Source organism: Chiloscyllium plagiosum, chromosome 10 (genome assembly GCF_004010195.1).
Source record: "Chiloscyllium plagiosum isolate BGI_BamShark_2017 chromosome 10, ASM401019v2, whole genome shotgun sequence".
Lineage (NCBI taxonomy): Eukaryota > Metazoa > Chordata > Chondrichthyes > Orectolobiformes > Hemiscylliidae > Chiloscyllium > Chiloscyllium plagiosum.
In genome coordinates, this window is record NC_057719.1 from 12,129,306 (window position 1) to 12,150,005 (window position 20,700).

The following is a 20,700-nucleotide window of genomic DNA, read 5'->3' on the forward strand; positions in this document are numbered from 1 at the left end:
TGTTTTCCCTGGAGTGTCAGAGGCTGAGGGGTGACCTTATAGAGGTTTACAAAATTATGAGGGGCATGAATAGGATAAATAGACAAAGTCTTTTCCCTGGGGTTGGGGAGTCTCGAACTAGAGGGCATAGGTTTAGGGTGAAACGGGAAAGATATAAAAGGGACCTAAGGGGCAACTTACACACACAGAGGGTGGTATGTGTATGGAATGAGCTGCCAGAGGAAGTGGTGGAGTCTGGTACAATTGCAACATTTAAAAGGCATCTGGATGGGTATATGAATAGAAAGAGTTTGGAGGGATATGGGCCAGGTGCTGGCAGGTGGGACTAGATTGGGTTGGGATATCTGGTCGGCATGGACGGGTTGGACCAAAGGGTCTGTTTCCATGCTGTACATATGTATGACTCTATGACTCTTCAGAACTCAACTACATTGTTGGGGTCTGAAGCATCATGACTGTTGTAAAACGTGGACTATCAACTTTCAAATTCCATCACATGATTTTAATACCTGGGACTTCCAAAGACTGAAGCAGTTTTAAAGAAATAAATACACTGACTTAAAATGGCCACCGCAGTCAGCTGATCACACAGATTAGCCAACCTTTACGAAACCTAACATGGAATAAACAAAAATAATTTGAATTGAAATTAACATTTTATCAAAAGACACAGAAGTAAGTCCACCCAATCAAGCTTGAAGAAACCCTTATATCCATTTTATGATTTACACCTGTTACGTTTCACATATTGGAGATGAAAGTTACCACCTGTAATTATCAAGTTGTAAACTGTAAACTCAGACAACCCAGCTTGTATTTTAGCTGCTTTTGGTAGGACAGAAAGGTGCATTTGTGAATGGAAGCAGCAGGAACAACTGCTGTCTCTGCTTCACGAAGGACAAGGTACCTGGATGACAACACAAATTGGAAACACCTGGACATGAGAAATTAAAGAAATCTGCAATATTTGCCACCATTAAAGATACAAGATATCAGTTAATCAATCATGGTTTGAGGTAAAACCTTTACACCACAAGAACACCCTAAGAATCATAGAATCCCTACAGTGCAGAAAGAAGCCATTTGCCCCATCATGTCTGCACTGATTGTCTGAAGAGCCTAACCCTGTAACCTCTGCACTTCCCATGGCAAATGCATGGACACGACAAATAATTTAGCACGGCAAATCCACATAACTTGCAGATCTTTGGAATCAAGGACTTTAAACTGTATATAACTTTCATAGTGGACACTATACCCCTTTAAATTTATACCATTATATAGGTAATGTTTAACATAGGCTCTTCGTTTTTTTTCAGGGTTAACAGAATATAAAATTGCTAATTCTTTCATTCAACAAAACTTTGTAATTGGCTCCCTATTATGGCAGCCACTAGGTAACTACACTTTTGTCAGACAGGGATAGTTGTGTGCTAAAATGAATGTAAAACTGTTGTTACAACCAAATGTAGAGGCTGAAAAGAGGAAACTGACTCATCATCCTTTACCTGGTTATAACAGGGGTCATATGTAGACCAGACCAGGTAAGGTGGCAGATTATCTGCCCTAAAGGACACCAGTGAACCAGACAGGCTTTTATGGCAATCAGGTACTTTCATAGACACTACCACCAATATTGGTTATTCATTCCAAATCCAACTCAATTTACATTCCCTAGTAACCATGGTGGGTTTTGAACCCCTGTCTCCTGATCAGTAATCAAAGCCTCGGAATTACTTGTCTGTTAACATAATTTGCATCTTATCATACCTCAGGAACTGAATGATTTGTTTGAAAATAAAGTTGGAGAGAAAATTACTTCTCAATTCTTGGCCAAAAGTTGAATGTTGGGGGCAAAAGATAATTATTTGTAAATGTCCTCAGCATTAGAAAACACTAGAGGTGAAAATGTTACTTAAACAGAAACCAGACATATGGTTTTCTAATTAGAATTTTAGTTCAACTCTCTCACATCAATTCTAACATGGTTAATTATTTGTTCTCTATATATAGGTAAAGTGACCATAGTCCTCCTGATCCTTAGGGTTGCTTTCTCATCAGAAAAGATAATTTGTGATGTTTAACCAGAGGGTCACCACATTCAACTGAGGGGCATGATTGACAAGGTGGGACCTCAGCCGATGCAGGAATTCAACCCATGTTGTTAACATCTCAGACCAGCCAACTGAGTGACTGGCACAGACATACATCCAAAATTTGTAGCTGGCCATTTACGTAACTGAGTAGAATATCTAAATAGATCCTATGACCAGTGCAGAACTAGAAAGAGACATGCACTCTTCCAACCTCAGTCATAACATTAGTAAAATGCAACATTTTACCAACGAACACATAAGAAGGTTAAAGTACCAAAATATCCCATTCTACTGCAACTGCAGACTGATAGTGATACAAACAAGTTACCTTTGTAGTAAATAGAGTATCAACATCTTTCCAAGCCTTTAGTTTGGCACGAGCTGCGAGTGTAGTGAGCAAGAACTGCTTGTCTGAAATCTGAAACACATGCAGAAATAATTTTCTGCTGCACACAAATATATCCAGATTCTAACGATTCAACACAGGATAAAGTGCATCTACAAATAATAGTCTATTCCAACCTCTTGACTTTTCTGAAACAGAAACAATTAAAAGGTGTTCAGTTTGACCTTATTAGCACTTATTTTTGGAATTCCAATTCAAGATGCCCAACATTTGCATTCACACCATAAGGTACAAGATAAAGGAGCAGAAGCAGGCCATTCAGCCAGAGCTTGCTCTGCCATTCAATGAGATAATGCTGATCTAATAATCCTCAACGTCACTCTCCTATCATTTCGACTTGATTCGTTTACTGATTAAAAATCTTGCATCTCAGCCTTGAATCTACGTAATAACCCAACTGCTACAGCCCACTGTGATGAGAAATTCCATATTTTCACCACACACACACAGAGAAGAAATTACTCGTCAATTGTGTCCTAATTGGTTGACTCTTCACTCTGAGATTGTGCCCGCTGATTCTAGAGTCCCTCATGAGGGGAATCTTCTCTCCAACCATTCTATCAAACCCTCTCAAATCTTATATGTTTGAATAAGATCTCTTCTCAGTCCACTAAACCTCCATACCCATAATGAACTTCGTGAACCTTCTCTGGACTGCCTTCAATGCCAAGATATGTTTAAAAGGATAAAACTGTTCAGAATATTCTCAGTGCCTATAACTAATGCCTTGCACAATTTATCATGGCTTTCCTATTTTTATAGTTCATTCCCTTTGAAATAAAAACCAACATTCCATTTGCCTTCCTGATTACCTGCTGAACTTCTATTCTAGCTTTTTGTAATTTATGTACAAGGACTCTGAAATCCTTCTGTAGTGTTGCTTTCTGCAGTCCCTCTTCATTTAAATGATATTCAGCTCTACTCTTCCTGCCAAAGTGTATAATATCACATTTTCCCACATTATATTCCAACTGCCAAGCATTTGCCCACCAATCTGTCAAAATCCCTCTGTACTCTTTGTGTCATGATCACCATTTGTCTTTCCACTTATTTCTGTGTCATCCACAATTTGGCTATCATACATTCACTTTCCTCATCCACGTTGATATATAGTGTAAATAATTGAGGCCCCAGCACTGATATTTGTGCACTCCACTAGTTACAGGTTGCCATCTGAAAAGTCCTGCTTTATCACAACTCTGTCTTCTATTAGTTAGCCAATTCTATATCCATGCTAATATACTACCTCCAACACAATGGACACTTACCTTAATAATTAGCCTAATGTGTGGTATCTATCAAACAGTTCCTGAAAATCCAAATATATTACATACATTGCTTCTCTTATCCTTATCCTGCTTGTTACCTCCTAAAGAATTTGAATAAATTTGTCAGGCATGATTTTCTCTTTGTGAAGACATGCTGACTCTGCTTGATCATATTAAGTATTTCTAAATAATCCATTATATCTATTATAATAAACTGTAACATTTTGCCAATAAAAAATTGTTAAGCTAACTGGCCAATAACATACTAAACTAACTTACCTTCTTTTGTCTCCCTTTTTGAATAAAACATTACATATTAACTTTCCCAATCTTCTAAGACTTTTCCAGAATCTAAAGATTCTTCGAAGATTTTACCAGTGCATCCACTATCTCTGTCGCTACTTATATTATAGCTACAATGGTAAAAACTGTATGATTGACACATATATTGTTGCCAGTTTGGATTTCAAAATAGTGACATATAAGTGCTGATTACTTCTATGAACAGTATTCTTAATTTTGAAAAGAATAAGGTCAGAGACACCTTTGAAGTGGTGCTTTAAATTCAAAGCTTTGTCTGAGGGCAACTGACTGTGGACCCTTGTGCTGTTAATAAAAAGATGGTTATACTATTGGGTTTATAACAAGCAGAACAACAGCCATTAGGTTTGTTTTCAGTTCAAAAGAATCTAGGATGAGCAATTTTTTTTAAAAGTTCAGTTAGAAGCAAGAATTTCAGTTCAGTTCAGAAGACACCAAAATAGAGTTTTTGAGCCAGTTTAATTTCTTTCCTAGGATTAGTTGAGGCCCGTTCAAACACCAGTTAAGCCAGCACAAGAATTTAGTTTTGGAAATAGTGAGGACTGCAGATGTTGGAAAGTCAGAATCAATAAAGTGTGGAGCTGGAAAAAGCACAAAAGGTCAAGCACCATCAAACAATCCCCTGGTCATCTCCTCCACCACATCCTGAAATACACCCGCTACTACATCCACGTGTCCTTCCTTAGCACCTGCCTATATAGTCAGCTTATCCCCCCGAGACTTCAGACAGACTCCCTTGCTCCTCTGATGCTGCTTGACCTGCTGTGCTTTTTCCAGCTCTACACTTTATCATCTCCAAGAATTAAGTTTGTCAAACTTTGAACCCAAGAGTACGTGGTTAAAAATCTGCAGGTTTTCAGAAGTGAGAAAGTTTAGGTTATCAGATTTGTGGACTAGTTTCGTCATCAGATTTGGAAAGGACCAAAAATTGTCTGCACAGTCCACAGCACAGAAACTGTCAGGAGTCAGTTAGAACTATAAAGAAATACAGGGAGTAATCTCTCTATAATAGATAATGTTGAGAAACAGGTTGAAATGTTGTTTTGTAATATGTTTTCAGATCATTCTAACTGTGGTACACTTTTAGATAGCTTGTTTCTTGTTGAAATTTTTTCTTTTGTGTTATAAATTGCTGTTCTATTAAAGAAAATCAAAAGTTCTGTGTGAATATGTTTCAGTAATTAACAAAAACTACAAAGCCAGGTTTCATTTTGGAATCTGATGCCCTATAGTATCATCAGCTGAGACCTCAGTAACACACATGGTATATGTTCTTCTCCTCAACCGCAACTCAAAAACAGAAGCCATTACAAGTGGATCTCCTAGCACAAATCTGTCCTGACTGCTTAACCACTGTGCTGCTACCTCTGCTATGGAACAGGATATACTGGAGGATGGTGATGATGGTTTCTGGGGCATTATCTGTAAAGTACAATTCCAGGAGTATGATAATTCAGTTTTGGCTTGACTAGCTCGTAGGACAGTTCTCTTGAATTTTGTCCGAGATCCCCAGATGTTATAAGGAAGATTCTGTGAGATGTAGAGAGCTATATGTGATGTTGCCATTTCCTGTGCCTTGGGTAACCCCGAGTTGTCCATCCGGTTTCACTTTTCTCATTTTGACAATAGAATGAAATGACATTATGACAATATTCTGATGATTATTCATTCTTGGGTGACCTCAAAAGGAAGAAGACATTCATCACTTGAAAGGAATGTCACTGAATTTATACACATAAAACTGAGGGGGGCTTGGAGAAATTCCAAGCATTTTCTATTCATGGATTAAATAGGGAGGTTGGAATCAGTGATGAGGTAGGTCGTATGTGACCAATGAAACACAAACACTACCTGGGACCAACATGTTACTCAATGAATGCTTGACTGTATAGTACTTACTTTGAAAGTTTTTTTCAAATTGGCTGGACTACTGAATGTTCCCTACAAAAGAAACAAAATGAGAACACCGTTAGGATCACAAATATTCACTTTTAAACAAGAACCACAGCATTTCATGATTTAATGATACTCTCTATCACAGTAGCAGCACCAGCAGAGGTATTCTGACCTCCCCTTCTATGTTTATCTTCAATCTTAAAACAGCTGTGTCAATTTACATAATCTGAACAAGAGTGGTAGCCTTATTCTGTATTATTCTGTGTTCCATCTGATGTTACAGCAATACATTTTACTATTTTTTGTTATGAAGTTGAAGGTGAGTGCTGTATCTTTAAGAGAGTGCGAAGGCTGTTTTGCACTAAGAGCTTGCATGCACATGTCATGTGACTGACCAGCAGTCTCAGAGTGTATTAGAAAAATGAAAATATGTAACATTTGACTGTGAAACAAATACCTGACTTTTGGTTGCTATGTTTTCACAACAGTTTGAATTTAACCAATCACTTTAAATTATGCCCCATGATACTAAAACCCAATCAAATTTGAATTTAATTGTTTTGTCAACATTGAGCCAATGAGATGATCCAATATTTGGAGTATATAAAAACCAGCATTTTGAGAGTTAGTCAGAGAGAGCAACCAACTGCCATTGTCAGTGTAAAGGCCAGCCGAACACTCTCTATCAAAGGTACCTTTTTCATATGAAACATCTTTGCAGCAAAAGACCGAAGACGACGACCCAAGGATACCTATAGCCAGAGGAAGGAAGACACCAGAGACGGCCACTGTGTCTGGTTTTGAAAATTAAGTTGATGCACTTTTAATAGGGACTTTTATTAGATCAGTATATTGTTATAGAGTGAGAAGCAGATAACAAGCATTTAAAAGAAAAAAGGTTTAGATCTGTAAATAGTTGTTGTTTAATGTTCACTTTTAAAGTTAAAGAGTAAATTGATATTTTTTCTTTAAATAGTGAAAGTTGGGAGTTCTCTGTCACTCATACTTTGACAGATGATAAGGGGAGGTGAAGTTTTCTGGGTGTTTGGTTTAATTAGCAGAAGGGTTCACCGCCGTGTCGTAACAGTTTGATCCTGCAAAAAGTTACACCAATGAATGAAATATCTCACAAGTATACCAAGTTCTTTTTATGTGTTCATGTTGCTATGAATTGATGTGTTAATAAAGTAACATTAGTTTGTGAATCTGTAGCTGACATTTCTGAAGGCTTCAGGCAAAAGGAAATTAGCTAACTTACTCACTGGTGTGCAGCATTCCAACTGCAATCAGAGTGATTTGTGCAATGTTTTAAAAAATATTCACCCTGGGATGAAGGCCATGTTGTCAAGACTCAGTTTAGCATCTGTCACCAAGCACCCTGAGAAGTCAGTGATGAAATCCCCCTCAAATACTGTAGTACATCTTGTGAGGATTCTCTGAGAATAATGTGAAGAAGGGATTTCAGTGATGTTTACCCAGTGAAGATTAACTAGGGACAGCACAGAGTATGGAGGTCATGGTGAATTCAAAAGGTGCTGCTGCACCTTTCACTGGTGGTAATAACTGGGAAAGAACTGGTAACAAACTTTAATCTGAATGCTGTATATCTGTTCATTGGTGATAATGCCTCAAAAAAAGGTAGGTATCTAAATTTACTGCTAAAGTGAAGTTGAAAAGAAGGTGTTATAAATTCATTTGATGCTTTCAGACCAGTGTTACTTTATTGCCAGGCTGTGGTGTAAAATTCCAAGCAGTGGAATGTGGTGAAACGGTTAAAAATTATGTCCCAATACATGTGTGAATAATTGTTATAAATTCATTTGATGCTTTCAGACCAGTGTTACTTTATTGCCAGGCAAAATGAGTAACTTTATTTCTGCATACATTTATTTGAGGATGGTGTGGGTTAATTTATGCTCATTATCCAAACGTATACCTGCACTGATGGAATTGAGGCTTTGACTCGAGGTGATAGTATTTCTATTCAAAACACTGCAAAGCAATTCCTTCCAACTATCAACTTTATCGCATTTAATATACATATACATATAAGAAACGACTCACTTCAGATTCCCCGTAATGATAAAAGCAGGAATAGTAAAGTGTTGTGACTAGCGGCATGAGGAGGATGGAGGCTTTCCTGGGATGTTTTCTGAAGACCTCCATTTGTCCAGATGCCTCAATGCGTTTGTCATTCTCCTGAAAAATACAAAGCAATCTGTGACTCTAAATGCAGTTTCGCATTTAATACATCCACAGTTAGGCTGAGTTACAAAGGAAATTAGACATATGAAATGCTCTATTTTTATTTTGCAGTTTGCTGTTCAGCTAAAGTCACTGCTTCATCACTGGATTGTATACTCAGGCCTTAGGAAATATACAATAGCCCTGTTTTTGCGATCAGTGGCAAAGGAGCAGGAGCTGCCTTGACAAAGTCAATTGCTGCCTGCAAAGGTTTGCAGGCTTTTGAGCATTGAATCACTATCATCAGGACTCTGACACAATGTGGCCATCTCTATAAAGATCTGTGGAATGTTAATGTAGGAAAAGCAACGTTTAGCATTTGCAACGAATTGGATTTAATAATCTCCAGTCAGACATGACCCTCTCTCACTAGTATCCTCACATACGGATGAGGAAGGACACCACTTCGACTGGGACAACACATCCATCCTAGGACAAGCCAAACAAAGACATGCACGAGAATTCCTAGAAGCTTGACATTCCAACTGCAACTCTATCACAAACACATCGAGTTAAACCCCATCTACCACCCCCTGAGAAAAGGAACAGGAAGTGACTTCACCACAGGAAATGACATCACCAACCCAAAGAAACCCAAACATATAAATAATAATAAGGAATGTTTAGCATTTCTTCACCTGAGGCCCACTGAAGATGTTACCTAGTAGGGTAAATAAACATCTGGAAATGAACCTTCCAGCTCAGCGAGCAAACCTACATCCAAAACCTCAACCTGAGCCACAAATCTTCTCAAAGTTCCAGTCAAATACTCCAAGTTTAAACCAAGAAGTAGAAATCAGGAATTATAAATTACATTTAAATTAAAAAGCAAAATAAAAAGATTTAAAGTTAGAAATAAACAAGACATGAATAAAAGAGTGTTATGAAGTTGATGGCGTGTACTGTGCTTTAAGAGAGAGTGAATGCTGTTCTGCACTGAGAGCTTACAAGCACCTATCATATGACCACTAGCAGTCTAACAGTGTACTGGAAATTGAAAATATGTAACATTTGGCTGTGAAATAGATACCCAAGGTGCTTGCTGTATTGACAACAATTCAAACTTAACCAGATTAAATTACACCCCAGGATACTAAAAGCCAATCGAGTGTGAATTTATTATTTTGCCAACATCAAACCAATGAGACAAACTAATGTTGGGGTATAAAAAAGGCAGGCAGTTTGAAGGTCAGACAGAATAATTGCCATCGAGAAAGACCGAAGATATTGAAACACTCTCTGTCAAAGGTAACTTTTCATATGAAAACTATTTGTAGCAAAAAAAACAACCCAGGGAGATCTTCAGTTGAAGGATGAAAGACACCAAAGTTGACAGCTACTGTGGGGTTTTGAAATTAAGTTATTGGAATTTTAATAAGTGTTTTATTGGAACAGTATGTTGTTATAAAGTTTGGAGACAGGTAATAAGCAGTTAAGGGAAAGGGGGCTTGGAGTTTTGAATAGTTGTTGTTTAATGTTCACTTTTAGAGTTAAAGAATAAATTGATATTATTTTCTTTAAATCATAGGAGTTCTCTGTCACTCATCTTTTAATAGATTGTAAAGTGAAATGAGCTTTTCTGGGTGTTTGGTTTAATTACCAGAAGGGTTCACTGTTGTGTTGTAACAAGAGATAGATGGAAAGAGTAAGAAAAAAAAAACAAAAGACATCTCCAATAAACTCTGAACAGGTCCATTTTCAGGGCCAGAGGGGTTGAGATTTTATACAATGGGCATGGAGTCATATATAGGCCAGACTATACAAAGACAGCAGATTTCCCCCATAAAGGCAACTGATGAACCAAATGGGTTTTCCCAGCAATCAAAAATAATTTCAAGGTCATCATTATTGAGACAAGATTTATATTCTATATTTAACTAAGATCAAATTCCATCAGTTTCTGTGGTGTATTGCTATTGCTACAATGCTGTCATTTCCCAAACAGCAAAGATTGGAAATATTATATTAGAATACCAATGTTTAATGTAGTCTTCCAGATTTTCTTTTCATTATTTCAACAAAGTCTTTAACTAGAAGCAGGCAGCAGTATGGGTGCCTTCAACTGAGGGGAAGGGAAGGAACAAGTTATAATCCCTTTTCCTGAATAATATATACTGATCCTTTTAATAAGCTGTGTGGTCGTGTGGCTCAACCATGAGAAATAATATATGTGCTCATGAAAAATAATGAATTTGACAAATTCGGAGGGCATTTTGTACTCTATAATCAACCCCAAGAATTAATCCCATTGAGCAGTAGATTTAGCATGTGGTCATTGGCTGATCAGGAACAGTGCTGCTCCTTCCAGGATGGAAATGAGGGAGCACATTGTTGTGCACATGGGCAGAGACCACTCGTGGGTATGGAAACGAGAAACAATGTTGGGTACAGAGAATGTGAACCATGAAATTCAAAAAATAGGGTAACAAAATGTTATCAGAAAAAAGTAAAATTTTCCAAATTGTCCTTACCTCAATAATAATTTGTCTCTCCAGCAGTGTGTAGTGGTCCTTAACAAACGTGGAATCATCATAAGCAAGTGGAAGTCTAAAGATAAAATGTGGAGAGACAGTCATGTGGGATGGCTGTTTTGAAACTTCAAGAATCACCATCTCTTTGGGACTTAATTAAAACAGCTACCCTGGACACGACAATTTGCAAAGAGAATACTTACTCACTGAGTCTTTTGCAATGACATAGATTTAAAAGTAGTAACCAAAAAAGTTTATCATTTATATGGTATCCCACCAAGTTCTTAAAATTCTTCACATATATAACTTAATGAAGTTTATGTTTTGGACTCAACTGCTTGATGAATTTACCTGCCCTTGAAATGCAAGAATATTCAGTCTATCCCATCATGTACCCAACGTGTACAATCCAAGCTGGGAGCAATCTGAGTGTGACCTGAACCCAAAATATTACATCAGAATACAGGGGAAGGAAGGAATCAGAACAAAAGATGGACTCTTTTCATGATTCCCAAGATGACAGCGATGATAGGGTAGGAAGTGTTTGGGCTATGTGCCCATAAATTCCCACTCTTGCTCTCCTAGCTGGCCACATTCTTCTTTGTTTTTTTTTTTGTTTTGTTTCATTTCTTCATTTCTATTTTGTGTCAAAGTTCACCTTTTCTTTTTTTCTGCTGCTGTGGTGGAGAAAGGTAGTTGCAAGGCTGGCAGCATGGTGAATCTGGACGTCCGTTCCTTTTGGCTATAGTGGCTGTGGCTCATCGGTGGCTCTGGTCCATTCCACCTGGTCGTGGTGTGGCGGTTTCAGTAATGCCTACAGCAGTAGTGACGGCATGGTAGTTCCAGTTCATTCGCTGTGGCTATGGCGACAATGTGGTGACTTTGGTGGCGACTGAAGTGGCAACAGCATCAGTGACTTTGTGAGCCCAGTCTGTCCCACCTTGCTAAGATGGTGATGCTGTGGCTTCAGCATTGGCTTCGGAAGTGGAAGTGTGAAGGGTCTGGTCTGAAAATCCTTGCTTGGAGCCTCAGGGGCAGCTTTGGCGGCCCTTGAGAAAACCAGGAGCCGTGGAGGTAACAACACATGAACTTTGTCCTAACTCTATCTCAATTATTTATTTTTATAATTTCTGTAATATAAAATGGCACCCGATTGTGGTGATTTATCCACATCTCACTATTTTCATAAATACAGTGACAATAAATTGCTATTCTATTCTATTCCATTCAAAACATTCTACCTAAGGTATCAGATTTGATTTCGGAGCAGATCTCAGCCAGTAGCTGGAGATGATGTCTTGCGATTGGTCACCTGGGGTCAGGAAGAGGGAGAACAAATGGCCAGGGTGCAACAACTTGCATTTCTATAGCACCGTTAACAGAGTTAAAGTAGCTTCGAGGCACTTCACAAGAATGTCACTGGACAAAATCTGACACTAAACCACAAAAGGAGATATAAGGATAAGTAACTAAAGCTTTCATCAAAGTAAAAGAAGTATTTTAAAAGAGGAGAGAAGAAGGCATTTAAATTCAACCTAGTTATCAGAAGGTACTGCTGGTCATGGTAGAGTGATTAAAATTGCAGCCATGATCATATGAAGCCAGAACTGGAGGGGTGCAGAGGATTCTAATACAAGTAGAACATGCTAGAAAGTACAGTTGTGTGAAGATCAAGATTTGCATGCTCAACATAGCCTGCCTCAACTCACACCAATTATAGGGAGTTGGATGAGGTACTTGTTCAAGAGAGATCAAAAAGCCACACTATAGCAAGGGGTCAACATCATCAGGAAAGGAAATAAAGCAGAAAACAGAAACATTAAGCTAGGAATCATGAACTCCAAGCAGAGATTTCCAGGCTTCTAATCAGGTACTAGTACATATCTCTTTGGGATACTTACCCAATGCAATTTTTTAAATATTCTGTTTTTTTCACTTGTCCTTTGATATTCAAATGTTCCTTGTACTGCAAGAGCTGTAACAAGAGATGGAACAATTCAACAAAGAGCTGACATAAACAGTATTCAATGAATCCAAACTTTTTTTTTTACTATATCTGATCATTTGCTTCAGGTATTATGAGAAAAACATATGGCAGCAAATTAACAACCTTGTGCTCAAAACGCAAACCACTGTGATGACAACTAGAGATCAAGGCAAATAGTGGAATTCTGGAATAAAATCAGAAAATTCTACGAAGTACAAGAGGCACTAAAGAGGGGATAAATATCTTGGGTGAAACTTTAACCCAATGTTTATCCCTTCCGGAGCTGTTTTGTATTCATAAGCCTTCTGGTTTTACACCAAAACTTTTGCAGGTCTCTCCCTTCTGCTGCAAATCAACACTACACGCTCACATACCATCCCATATTTTAATGAGTAATATGCAGGTAACGAATCTGATGCTGGTACGATAGTGTTGCACCAATTTGAATTCTGCTCCAGTCAATGTTTCGACAGGTTAGGTTTAAAATAAAAAAGGATTGATTACCTTGCTGGAATTATATTACAGGTGTCCCAACAGTCACAGGGAGATAGAGGTGCAGGTATGTCAGCAAATCACAGAGATGTGTGAGAAAAACAGGATTATAGTGTAGGGGATTTCAACAACTGAGATGGCCTTAGTGTGAAAGGATTAGACAGGGTGGAATTTTAAAAGTGTATCCAGGAGAATTTTATTGTGCCAGTATGTAGATAGTGGAGTAGTGCGAAACCTAATGCTGGGGAATGAAGCTGGTCAAGTAGTTGAAGTTTCGGTGGGTAAGCATTTTGGGGATAGTAACCATATCGCTGTAAATTTCAAAGTCATTATGGAAAGGGATAAGTATAGTGCAGAAGTGTCTAAACTGGGAGAAGACCAATTTCAAAATCATTATACAGGATCTGGCAAACATGGACTGAGAGCAGCTACTTGTCTATGTTTGGAAAGTGGGAAAGAGTAGTGTTGTTAGCATTCTGGGTCAGCATGTTCTTCCCAGAGTGAAGGAAAAGGGCAGCAAGTCCAGGGAAGTCTGGATGGCAAGGGATATAGAGTGCTTGATAAAGAAAAAGGAAGAAGCATTTTTCAGGTTCAGTGCATTAAAAACAGGAGGGGAGGTCCTTCAAAGTATAGAGAAGTAGGGGGTTGCTTATAAAGAAGATTAGGGGGCAAAGAGATGCCACAAAATACCTTTTGCAGATGGAATCAAAGAAAACCCCAAGGTTTTTTAGAAGTATACGAAGAATAAAATAATTAGCAGGGATTAGAGACCAAGAAATTCACCAAAGATCCTTAGACAAAGATCCTTCCAAACCCATAACCAATTCCATATAGCAGGACAAGGGCAGCAGGTAATTGGGAACACCACAATCTGCAAGTTCCCCTCCAAGCCACTCACCACCCTGACTTGAAAATATACTACCATTCCCTCCTTACCAGCACTGTAGGTCAATCCACAGCAAGTGGACTGCAGCAATTCAAGGTGGCAGCTCACCACCACCTTTTCAAGGGCAAATAGGGATGGGCTATCAATGCTGGCCAGCCAGCCACACCAAAGTCTCACAAATGAATTTTAAAACAAGGGCAATCTGTGCATGAAGCCAAGGGATGAGGGTGAGGTGTAAATGAATACTTGTCATCTGTATTCACAGAGGAGAAAGTCATTGTAACCAGCAATTTCAGTTGGGATGCTAAAGTTCTAAAATTCTTAAGATTAATAAGGAGGAGGTGTTATTAAACGTTATAAAGGGCCTAAATGTGCATAAATCCCTAGGGCTGATGTGACATATCCTAGTCTGCTATGGAAAGCAAGGGAGATTGCTGGGACTCTGGTGGATATAATTAATACTTCACTGGCCACAGGTGAAGTGCCAGATGACTGGATAATAACTAATGTGGTTTCTCTGTTCAAGAGGGCAGCCAGATAATTACAGACCAATTAGTCTGATGTCAGTGGTAGGAAAATTATTGGAAAAATTCTGAATGTCATGATTTATCAATACTTGGAAAGGCATAGATTAATCAGGGATAGTCAGCACAGATTTGACAGAGGGAGATCCAGTCTGATTAATTTAATTGAGTTTTTGAGAAGGTGACTAAATACATTGATTTGGGTAGTGCAGTTGATTTGGTTTACCTGGACTTCAATAAGGCCTTTAAGAATGTCTCACATGGAAGGCTGATGCAAAAGGTAACAGCCCGCAGGATCCAAGATAGGCTGACATATAGGAGAAAAAGGGTGACGCTGGAGTGTTGTTTTTGTAATTAGAAGCCTGTGACCAGCGGTGTACCACAGGGACTGGTGCTGGGACTTGTTATGTACAGTAACGACTTGGATATGAATGTTTAAGGTATACGTATTAAGTGTGCAGAGGACACTAAAAATGGTAGCATTGTTGATACAAAGGAGGATGGTCTCAGGCTACAGTCTAATATTGATCCACTGGTAACTTGGGCACAGCATTGGCAAATGGAATTTAATCCCATTAAGTGCAAGGTGATGCATTTTTGGAAGTCTGATAAGGGAAGAATATACACGACAAATGGGCGGCACGGTGGCACAGTGGTTAGCACTGCTGCCTCACAGCGCCAGAGACCTGGGTTCAATTCCCGCCTCAGCCGACTGACTGTGTGGAGTTTGCACGTTCTCCCCATGTCTGCGTGGGTTTCCTCCCACAGTCCAAAGATGTGCTGGTCAGGTGAATTGACCATGCTAAATTGCCCATAGTGTAAGGGGCAGGGGTAAAATGTAGGGGAATGAGTCTGGGTGGGTTTGCACGTTGGTGTGGACTTGTTGGGCCGAAGGGTCTGTTCCCACGCTGTAAGTAATCTAATCTAATCTAATCTAATCTAAAAATGGTAGATACCTAGGTCCCTCAGGAATACTGAGGAACGAAGGGACCTTGATGACCTTCAGGGTCCATAGATCCCTGAAGCTGTCAGTACAGGTACAAAGGGTGATGAAGAAGGCATGTCGGATGCTTGTCTTCATTAGCTGGGACATAGAACATATGGACAAGGAAATCTTGCGACAACTTTATAAAACATTGTTTAGGCCACAAATTGCGGTTGTGGTTGTCACACTATTGGAATGACATGATTCCACTGGAGAGAGTAGAAAGGAAATTCACCCAGAACTTATGGGCGGCACGGTGGCTCAGTGGTTAGCACTACTGCCTCACAGCGCCTGAGACACAGGTTCAATTCCCGCCTCAGGCGACTGCCTGTGTGGAGTTTGCACGTTCTCCCCGTGTCTGTGTGGGTTTCCTCCGGGTGCTCCGGTTTCCTCCCACAGTTCAAAGATGTGCAGGTCAGGTGAATTGGCCATGCTAAATTGCCCGTAGTGTTAGGTAAGGGGTAAGTGTAGGGGTATGGGTGGGTTGCGCTTCGGCGGGTCGGTGTGGACTTGTTGGGCCAAAGGGCCTGTTTCCACGCTGTAATGTAATGTAATGTAATCTAATCTAAACTTGCCTGAGGTGAAAAGTCTCAGCTACGAGGAAGATTTATTTTCCTTAGAGGTGAAAAGTCTCAGCTACGAGGAAGATTTATTTTCCTTAGAGCAGAGGAAGCTAAGGGAGGATCTAATTGAGGTATACACAATTATGAAAGGCATATAACAGAGTAGATTGTAAGAATCATTTCCCCGTGGCCGACATGTCTAAGGCTAGACGGCATTAGTTTAAAGTGAGGAGCAAGTAGTTTAGTGGAGATCTGAAAAAACATTTATATGGAATGTGCTGCCTGTGAGATGGAGGTTAGGTACTCTTGCAATACTTAAGAACATCTGGATGAACACAAACTGCAAAGCAAAGTAGGCTACAGAGCAAGTTGTTGGGGCCAGTTTGTTAGATATATTCAGGATGGAGCTGGACATGGCCCTTGTAGCTAAATGGAGCAAAAGATATGGAGAGAAAGCGGGAGTGGGATACTGAAATTACATGATTAGTCATGTTTGTATTGAATGGTGGCACAGGCTCTAAGGGCTGAATGGTCTACTCCTGCACCTATTTTCTATGTTTCTAAGTGCAGCTAAGTAAGATTAATGTAGCACGGCTGGCACAGACATGTAGGGCTGAAAGGCCTGTTTCTATGTGGCATGACTCTCTCTATGAGGTAATTTAGTCATTCCTTATAGTATTTTGTGGGTAAAAGATCACATCGGGTTAGGAACGTTTGACTTATAAAATAGTTATTAATGGGATGCCACTTAATTACAGGACAGTTGCGGGATTAAATAACAACTGGGAATCCTTCATTATCGTACCTCTGGGCCTGGATTCAGTTTCAGCCCAGGCCCAAAGACATGGCCATTATCTCTCTCTGTCAGTTTATTGGCATATCAGTTCATTGAAATCACTTATTGTTCATTTTTACTGGGAAAACCTCCTTTAGAATGACTGTGTAGGAATTTAAAATATCACAGCAAAACAACAGTGACATAGTCACTTTAGCCACTCGAGGTGTGAAGCCACAATACATTGTTGAGAAGGTTATACAACCTCACTAATGCTGCACTAAACCTGGGGGTGTTCAATGGGAAAGTATAGAGGAGGATTTGACTGTGCATTTTACATTTCATTTTAATTCACTCTTGTGACGTGAGTGCCACAGTCTTTGATTATTCATGTCTAGGTCCCTCAAAAAATTGGTGGTGACAAGCAGATCTCTTTTTGAAGCCCAGCAGCATTTTATTAGAATATGGCAGTTAAGAGTCCATCAAGTCAGTGTGGGACTGGCGTCATATATAAGCAAGTCAAGGTATGGATAGCAGGTTTATTTTTCTACAGGATATTAAAATAATCTTACAACTCCATGGTCACATGCCAGCTCCGTATTTCCAGATCTTTTAAATTAAATTTATATTTTCTGGATGACCACAACACCATCACACCCCAAAACAGTTACTAGACTCAATTGGTGAATGTATGAGTGGATCGTACAGAGCTCTATTCTGTATCGCTAAGCTGCACCATACTTACTGCAGCCTCTTCTGTTCTTCCCAGAACCCTGCATTTAAAAAAAAAGTAGACTTTTAATGTCACTTTGCTTACCATTTGCAGAGATTTTATCCTTATTTAACCTTGCTTCTTTATCTACTTTTGAAGCTGTCACTTATTGCCACACTAATGTCATCTGGCAAAAGCTCATTCTATCCCTACCCGATAATGACTAGATATTGATCACGAGTGGGAATCCTGGCTAATACCACGTTACCTTTCCTATTCCTGAGGCCCATTCAAGCATCTTGGTGCTTCCTTACTTCAGATCAGCTGCAGTGAGACTGGGAGTCAAACTTATCTAACTTGCTGCTTTCTTTACATTTATCATTCCTTTTCCATTCTTTGCCTCCATCCCAGACACAGACAGCCTTTGAGTGATTGAGTGTAGGGTGGAACGGGAGTTTTTCTAATAGCTTGCCCTTTTGCCAAGTTACCCATTGTTCTCAATTTTGGCCATAAGCTCCTGATCTCTAAGAGCTCATTTATTTGCACAATTTCTTGTTAACCTGTGTTCATTTGAATTAGTCTTTTATGCTTTATTCTCAGACTGATTGTATTCCAAAAATGAACAAGAACAGCAGAATACAAAAAGGCCTCCTTACTTGAGCACCTCCAACAGTAGTTTCTGTTCCCCCGTCTCTTTCAGATAGTAGATAAAATGTTGTAGGGCAACCTGCCGGTACTCCAGCTCTCGAAATAATACTTCTACAATACACACAAATCCAGATAGGCATGGCAAATTGCCAACACACAAAATACGTTAGTTACTGAATTATACAACTTTTTTTGAAAAGTGCTCTTACCATCAGCGTTCTACCAGAGAAAAGTCAGTTTAACCTTAAAAATACATATTAATCAATTTCCTTTTTGTTAGATGTAAAACCACAAAATGTCACAGCATGAAAACGCCATTTGTGCCCTCACAGTTGCCAACTCTCAAAAAGAGCTATTCATGTCATCCATTCCTCTCCACAATACCTGTTCCATTTTTTGCTCTTTTCAAATATTTACTCTTCTCCCCTTTTAAACATTAACTTGAATTCTGCTTCCACCCACATTCAGTAGTGAAAATGTCTTTTAACTATGTCTGTTTCAACCGCCTGAGAGAGGTTATGATATGTCTGCTGCACAGAGGATACCAATCAGTCAAATGTGCCTGTACAAGCTTCTTATGACAGCAATCTAATCCCTTTGTTCTGCATTTATCCCGTAATATTTTAAAATACTCATCAATCTTCTAAAAGTTAAATGGATCTCTGATTCAATCACACCCTGTAGCAACATATTTCACACTTTAATAATTTCCTCTAAAAAAAATGTCCTGGCTTCTGTCCTTAATCTCATTGACAATTATAATTTATGACTCTTTCTCAATGCTTTCTTGACCAGAGGAAATTGTATTTCCTTGCTTCATCAGAAATACTTCAGAATTTTAATAACCTCTATTGTTTCTACTCCGCCTTCTCCATGTCAATTGAAAAGGTTCTCAGTATCTGAAGCCTCTCTCAAAGAATGAAAAAGCACAGGGTGCTATTTAGCCATCATGCCTGCGCAAAATGGTTTCCTGGGTGTTATGTATATTTATTCTTGAATTCTGTGGATATAATTTCCACTATGAGTGCAAATTGCTCTCAAGATTACACCATAAATGCTGCAGATTTATTCTATGTTCAAGATTTTACTCAAACTCCTCTGTATACTTGGAAAATGGTCCATGAATCAGCACAATTGGGCAGCACTTTAAAATGCTATAGCTTTTCAAATAATGTTCCCCGAAGTATTTCGAAGTGATAATCTGGTGTTGTTTTATTGATATAACTGAAAATTGGTTTATTACCAAATATAAACATTTGAGTTCCACCACCTGTAAATAGCCAGATTTTAAAGAACTGAAATTCGTAAAAACTATACAGAGCCACTTACTAGTTTCATTGGTGTAATGCAAATGGTTTCAAAAGAAATTAAATATTTTAATACATACCAGCTTTTTAAAAACCTGCTTATCTCTGCTCTTGCACACAAAATTAAAACTAAGAATCACCTTGAAGGCCAGAAAAGTGGAGAGATTATTGAAAACTCACAATGTCGATTAATTCAATCTGGGACAGCCAATTTGTGGGCGGAGTTGATTTCCAGCTAAAATTTCTTTAAGACAGTGTTAAGTTTTAGTTGATTTTAAGTTTAAGGAAATGCCAATCCTGCTCAATGCCAGTTACGTTTCTGTAACTTAAGCACCCTGAGATATTTCATTCCTTTAAAGGCACTATATAAATGGAAGCTGTTGTGTTGACACAATGCTGATTTGATCAATTTTGGGTGATTCACTGGAATTTGGCTGGAAATAACTGTCACCTAGGTAAAACTCCAGCTTGAAGTTTCAGTTTATGCTTGTACAGAGAACTGACAGCACCATCTAGGGGTAAAACAAAAACTTGCAATGTAAGTTTCAATTTAACTCGTAGTAGTGCCATTGTGTGGAGGAAGTAGGATTAGCAATTATCACTAGTGTTAACAACACTACTGATTGACTTCAGTAATGGAGCATTGCAGCATGACAATTCATGGCAAGGTAGACATTTCCATGAGATATGTGGTCACATGATTGGAGGTACTGGCTTAGAAAATATTGATGATGAAGGTTGCTGGCTTAAAGTCCTGCAACTCCCTTACAAACAGCATTGTATCTTAACTTATGCCAGAAGAATTGCAGTGGGTCAAGGAGGCAATTCAGCATCACCTTCTCTTTGGCAGTAAGTAATACACAACAAATGCTGGCCAAGCCAGCGCTAACCACATCCTCAAACAACTTACATGAAAGAGTCCTGAATTTAAGGTTAAGCATTTGAGGTAATTAATTAGGAAAGAGATTATTATTAGCTTGAAATATTCATATAATCCTCTTTCAAATAGTGTGTGGTGCCGGAAAAGCACAGCAGGTCAGGCAGCATCCAAGGAACAGGAGAATTGACGTTTCAGGCATAAACTCTTCATCAGGAATGAGGTGGGCGGAGCACCTGAGA

The 20,700-nt window shown here is 38.9% G+C and overlaps 1 protein-coding gene across 4 annotated transcripts in view; it reads right to left on the reverse strand.

The window, feature by feature from the left end:
- Nucleotides 1-20,700, reverse strand: part of vipas39 (VPS33B interacting protein, apical-basolateral polarity regulator, spe-39 homolog) — a 62,586-nt gene that overhangs the window by 8,123 nt on the left and 33,763 nt on the right. For all 4 annotated transcript variants that reach the window (XM_043697058.1, XM_043697059.1, XM_043697057.1 and 1 more), the window contains 7 exons: nucleotides 18,283-18,385; nucleotides 17,660-17,687; nucleotides 12,604-12,677; nucleotides 10,703-10,778; nucleotides 8,052-8,186; nucleotides 5,991-6,032; nucleotides 2,425-2,514 (listed from right to left, as the gene is read on the reverse strand). In XM_043697058.1, the coding sequence (XP_043552993.1) occupies nucleotides 2,425-2,514; nucleotides 5,991-6,032; nucleotides 8,052-8,186; nucleotides 10,703-10,778; nucleotides 12,604-12,677; nucleotides 17,660-17,687; nucleotides 18,283-18,385 (548 nt within the window). The remainder of the gene's footprint in view (nucleotides 1-2,424; nucleotides 2,515-5,990; nucleotides 6,033-8,051; nucleotides 8,187-10,702; nucleotides 10,779-12,603; nucleotides 12,678-17,659; nucleotides 17,688-18,282; nucleotides 18,386-20,700) is intronic.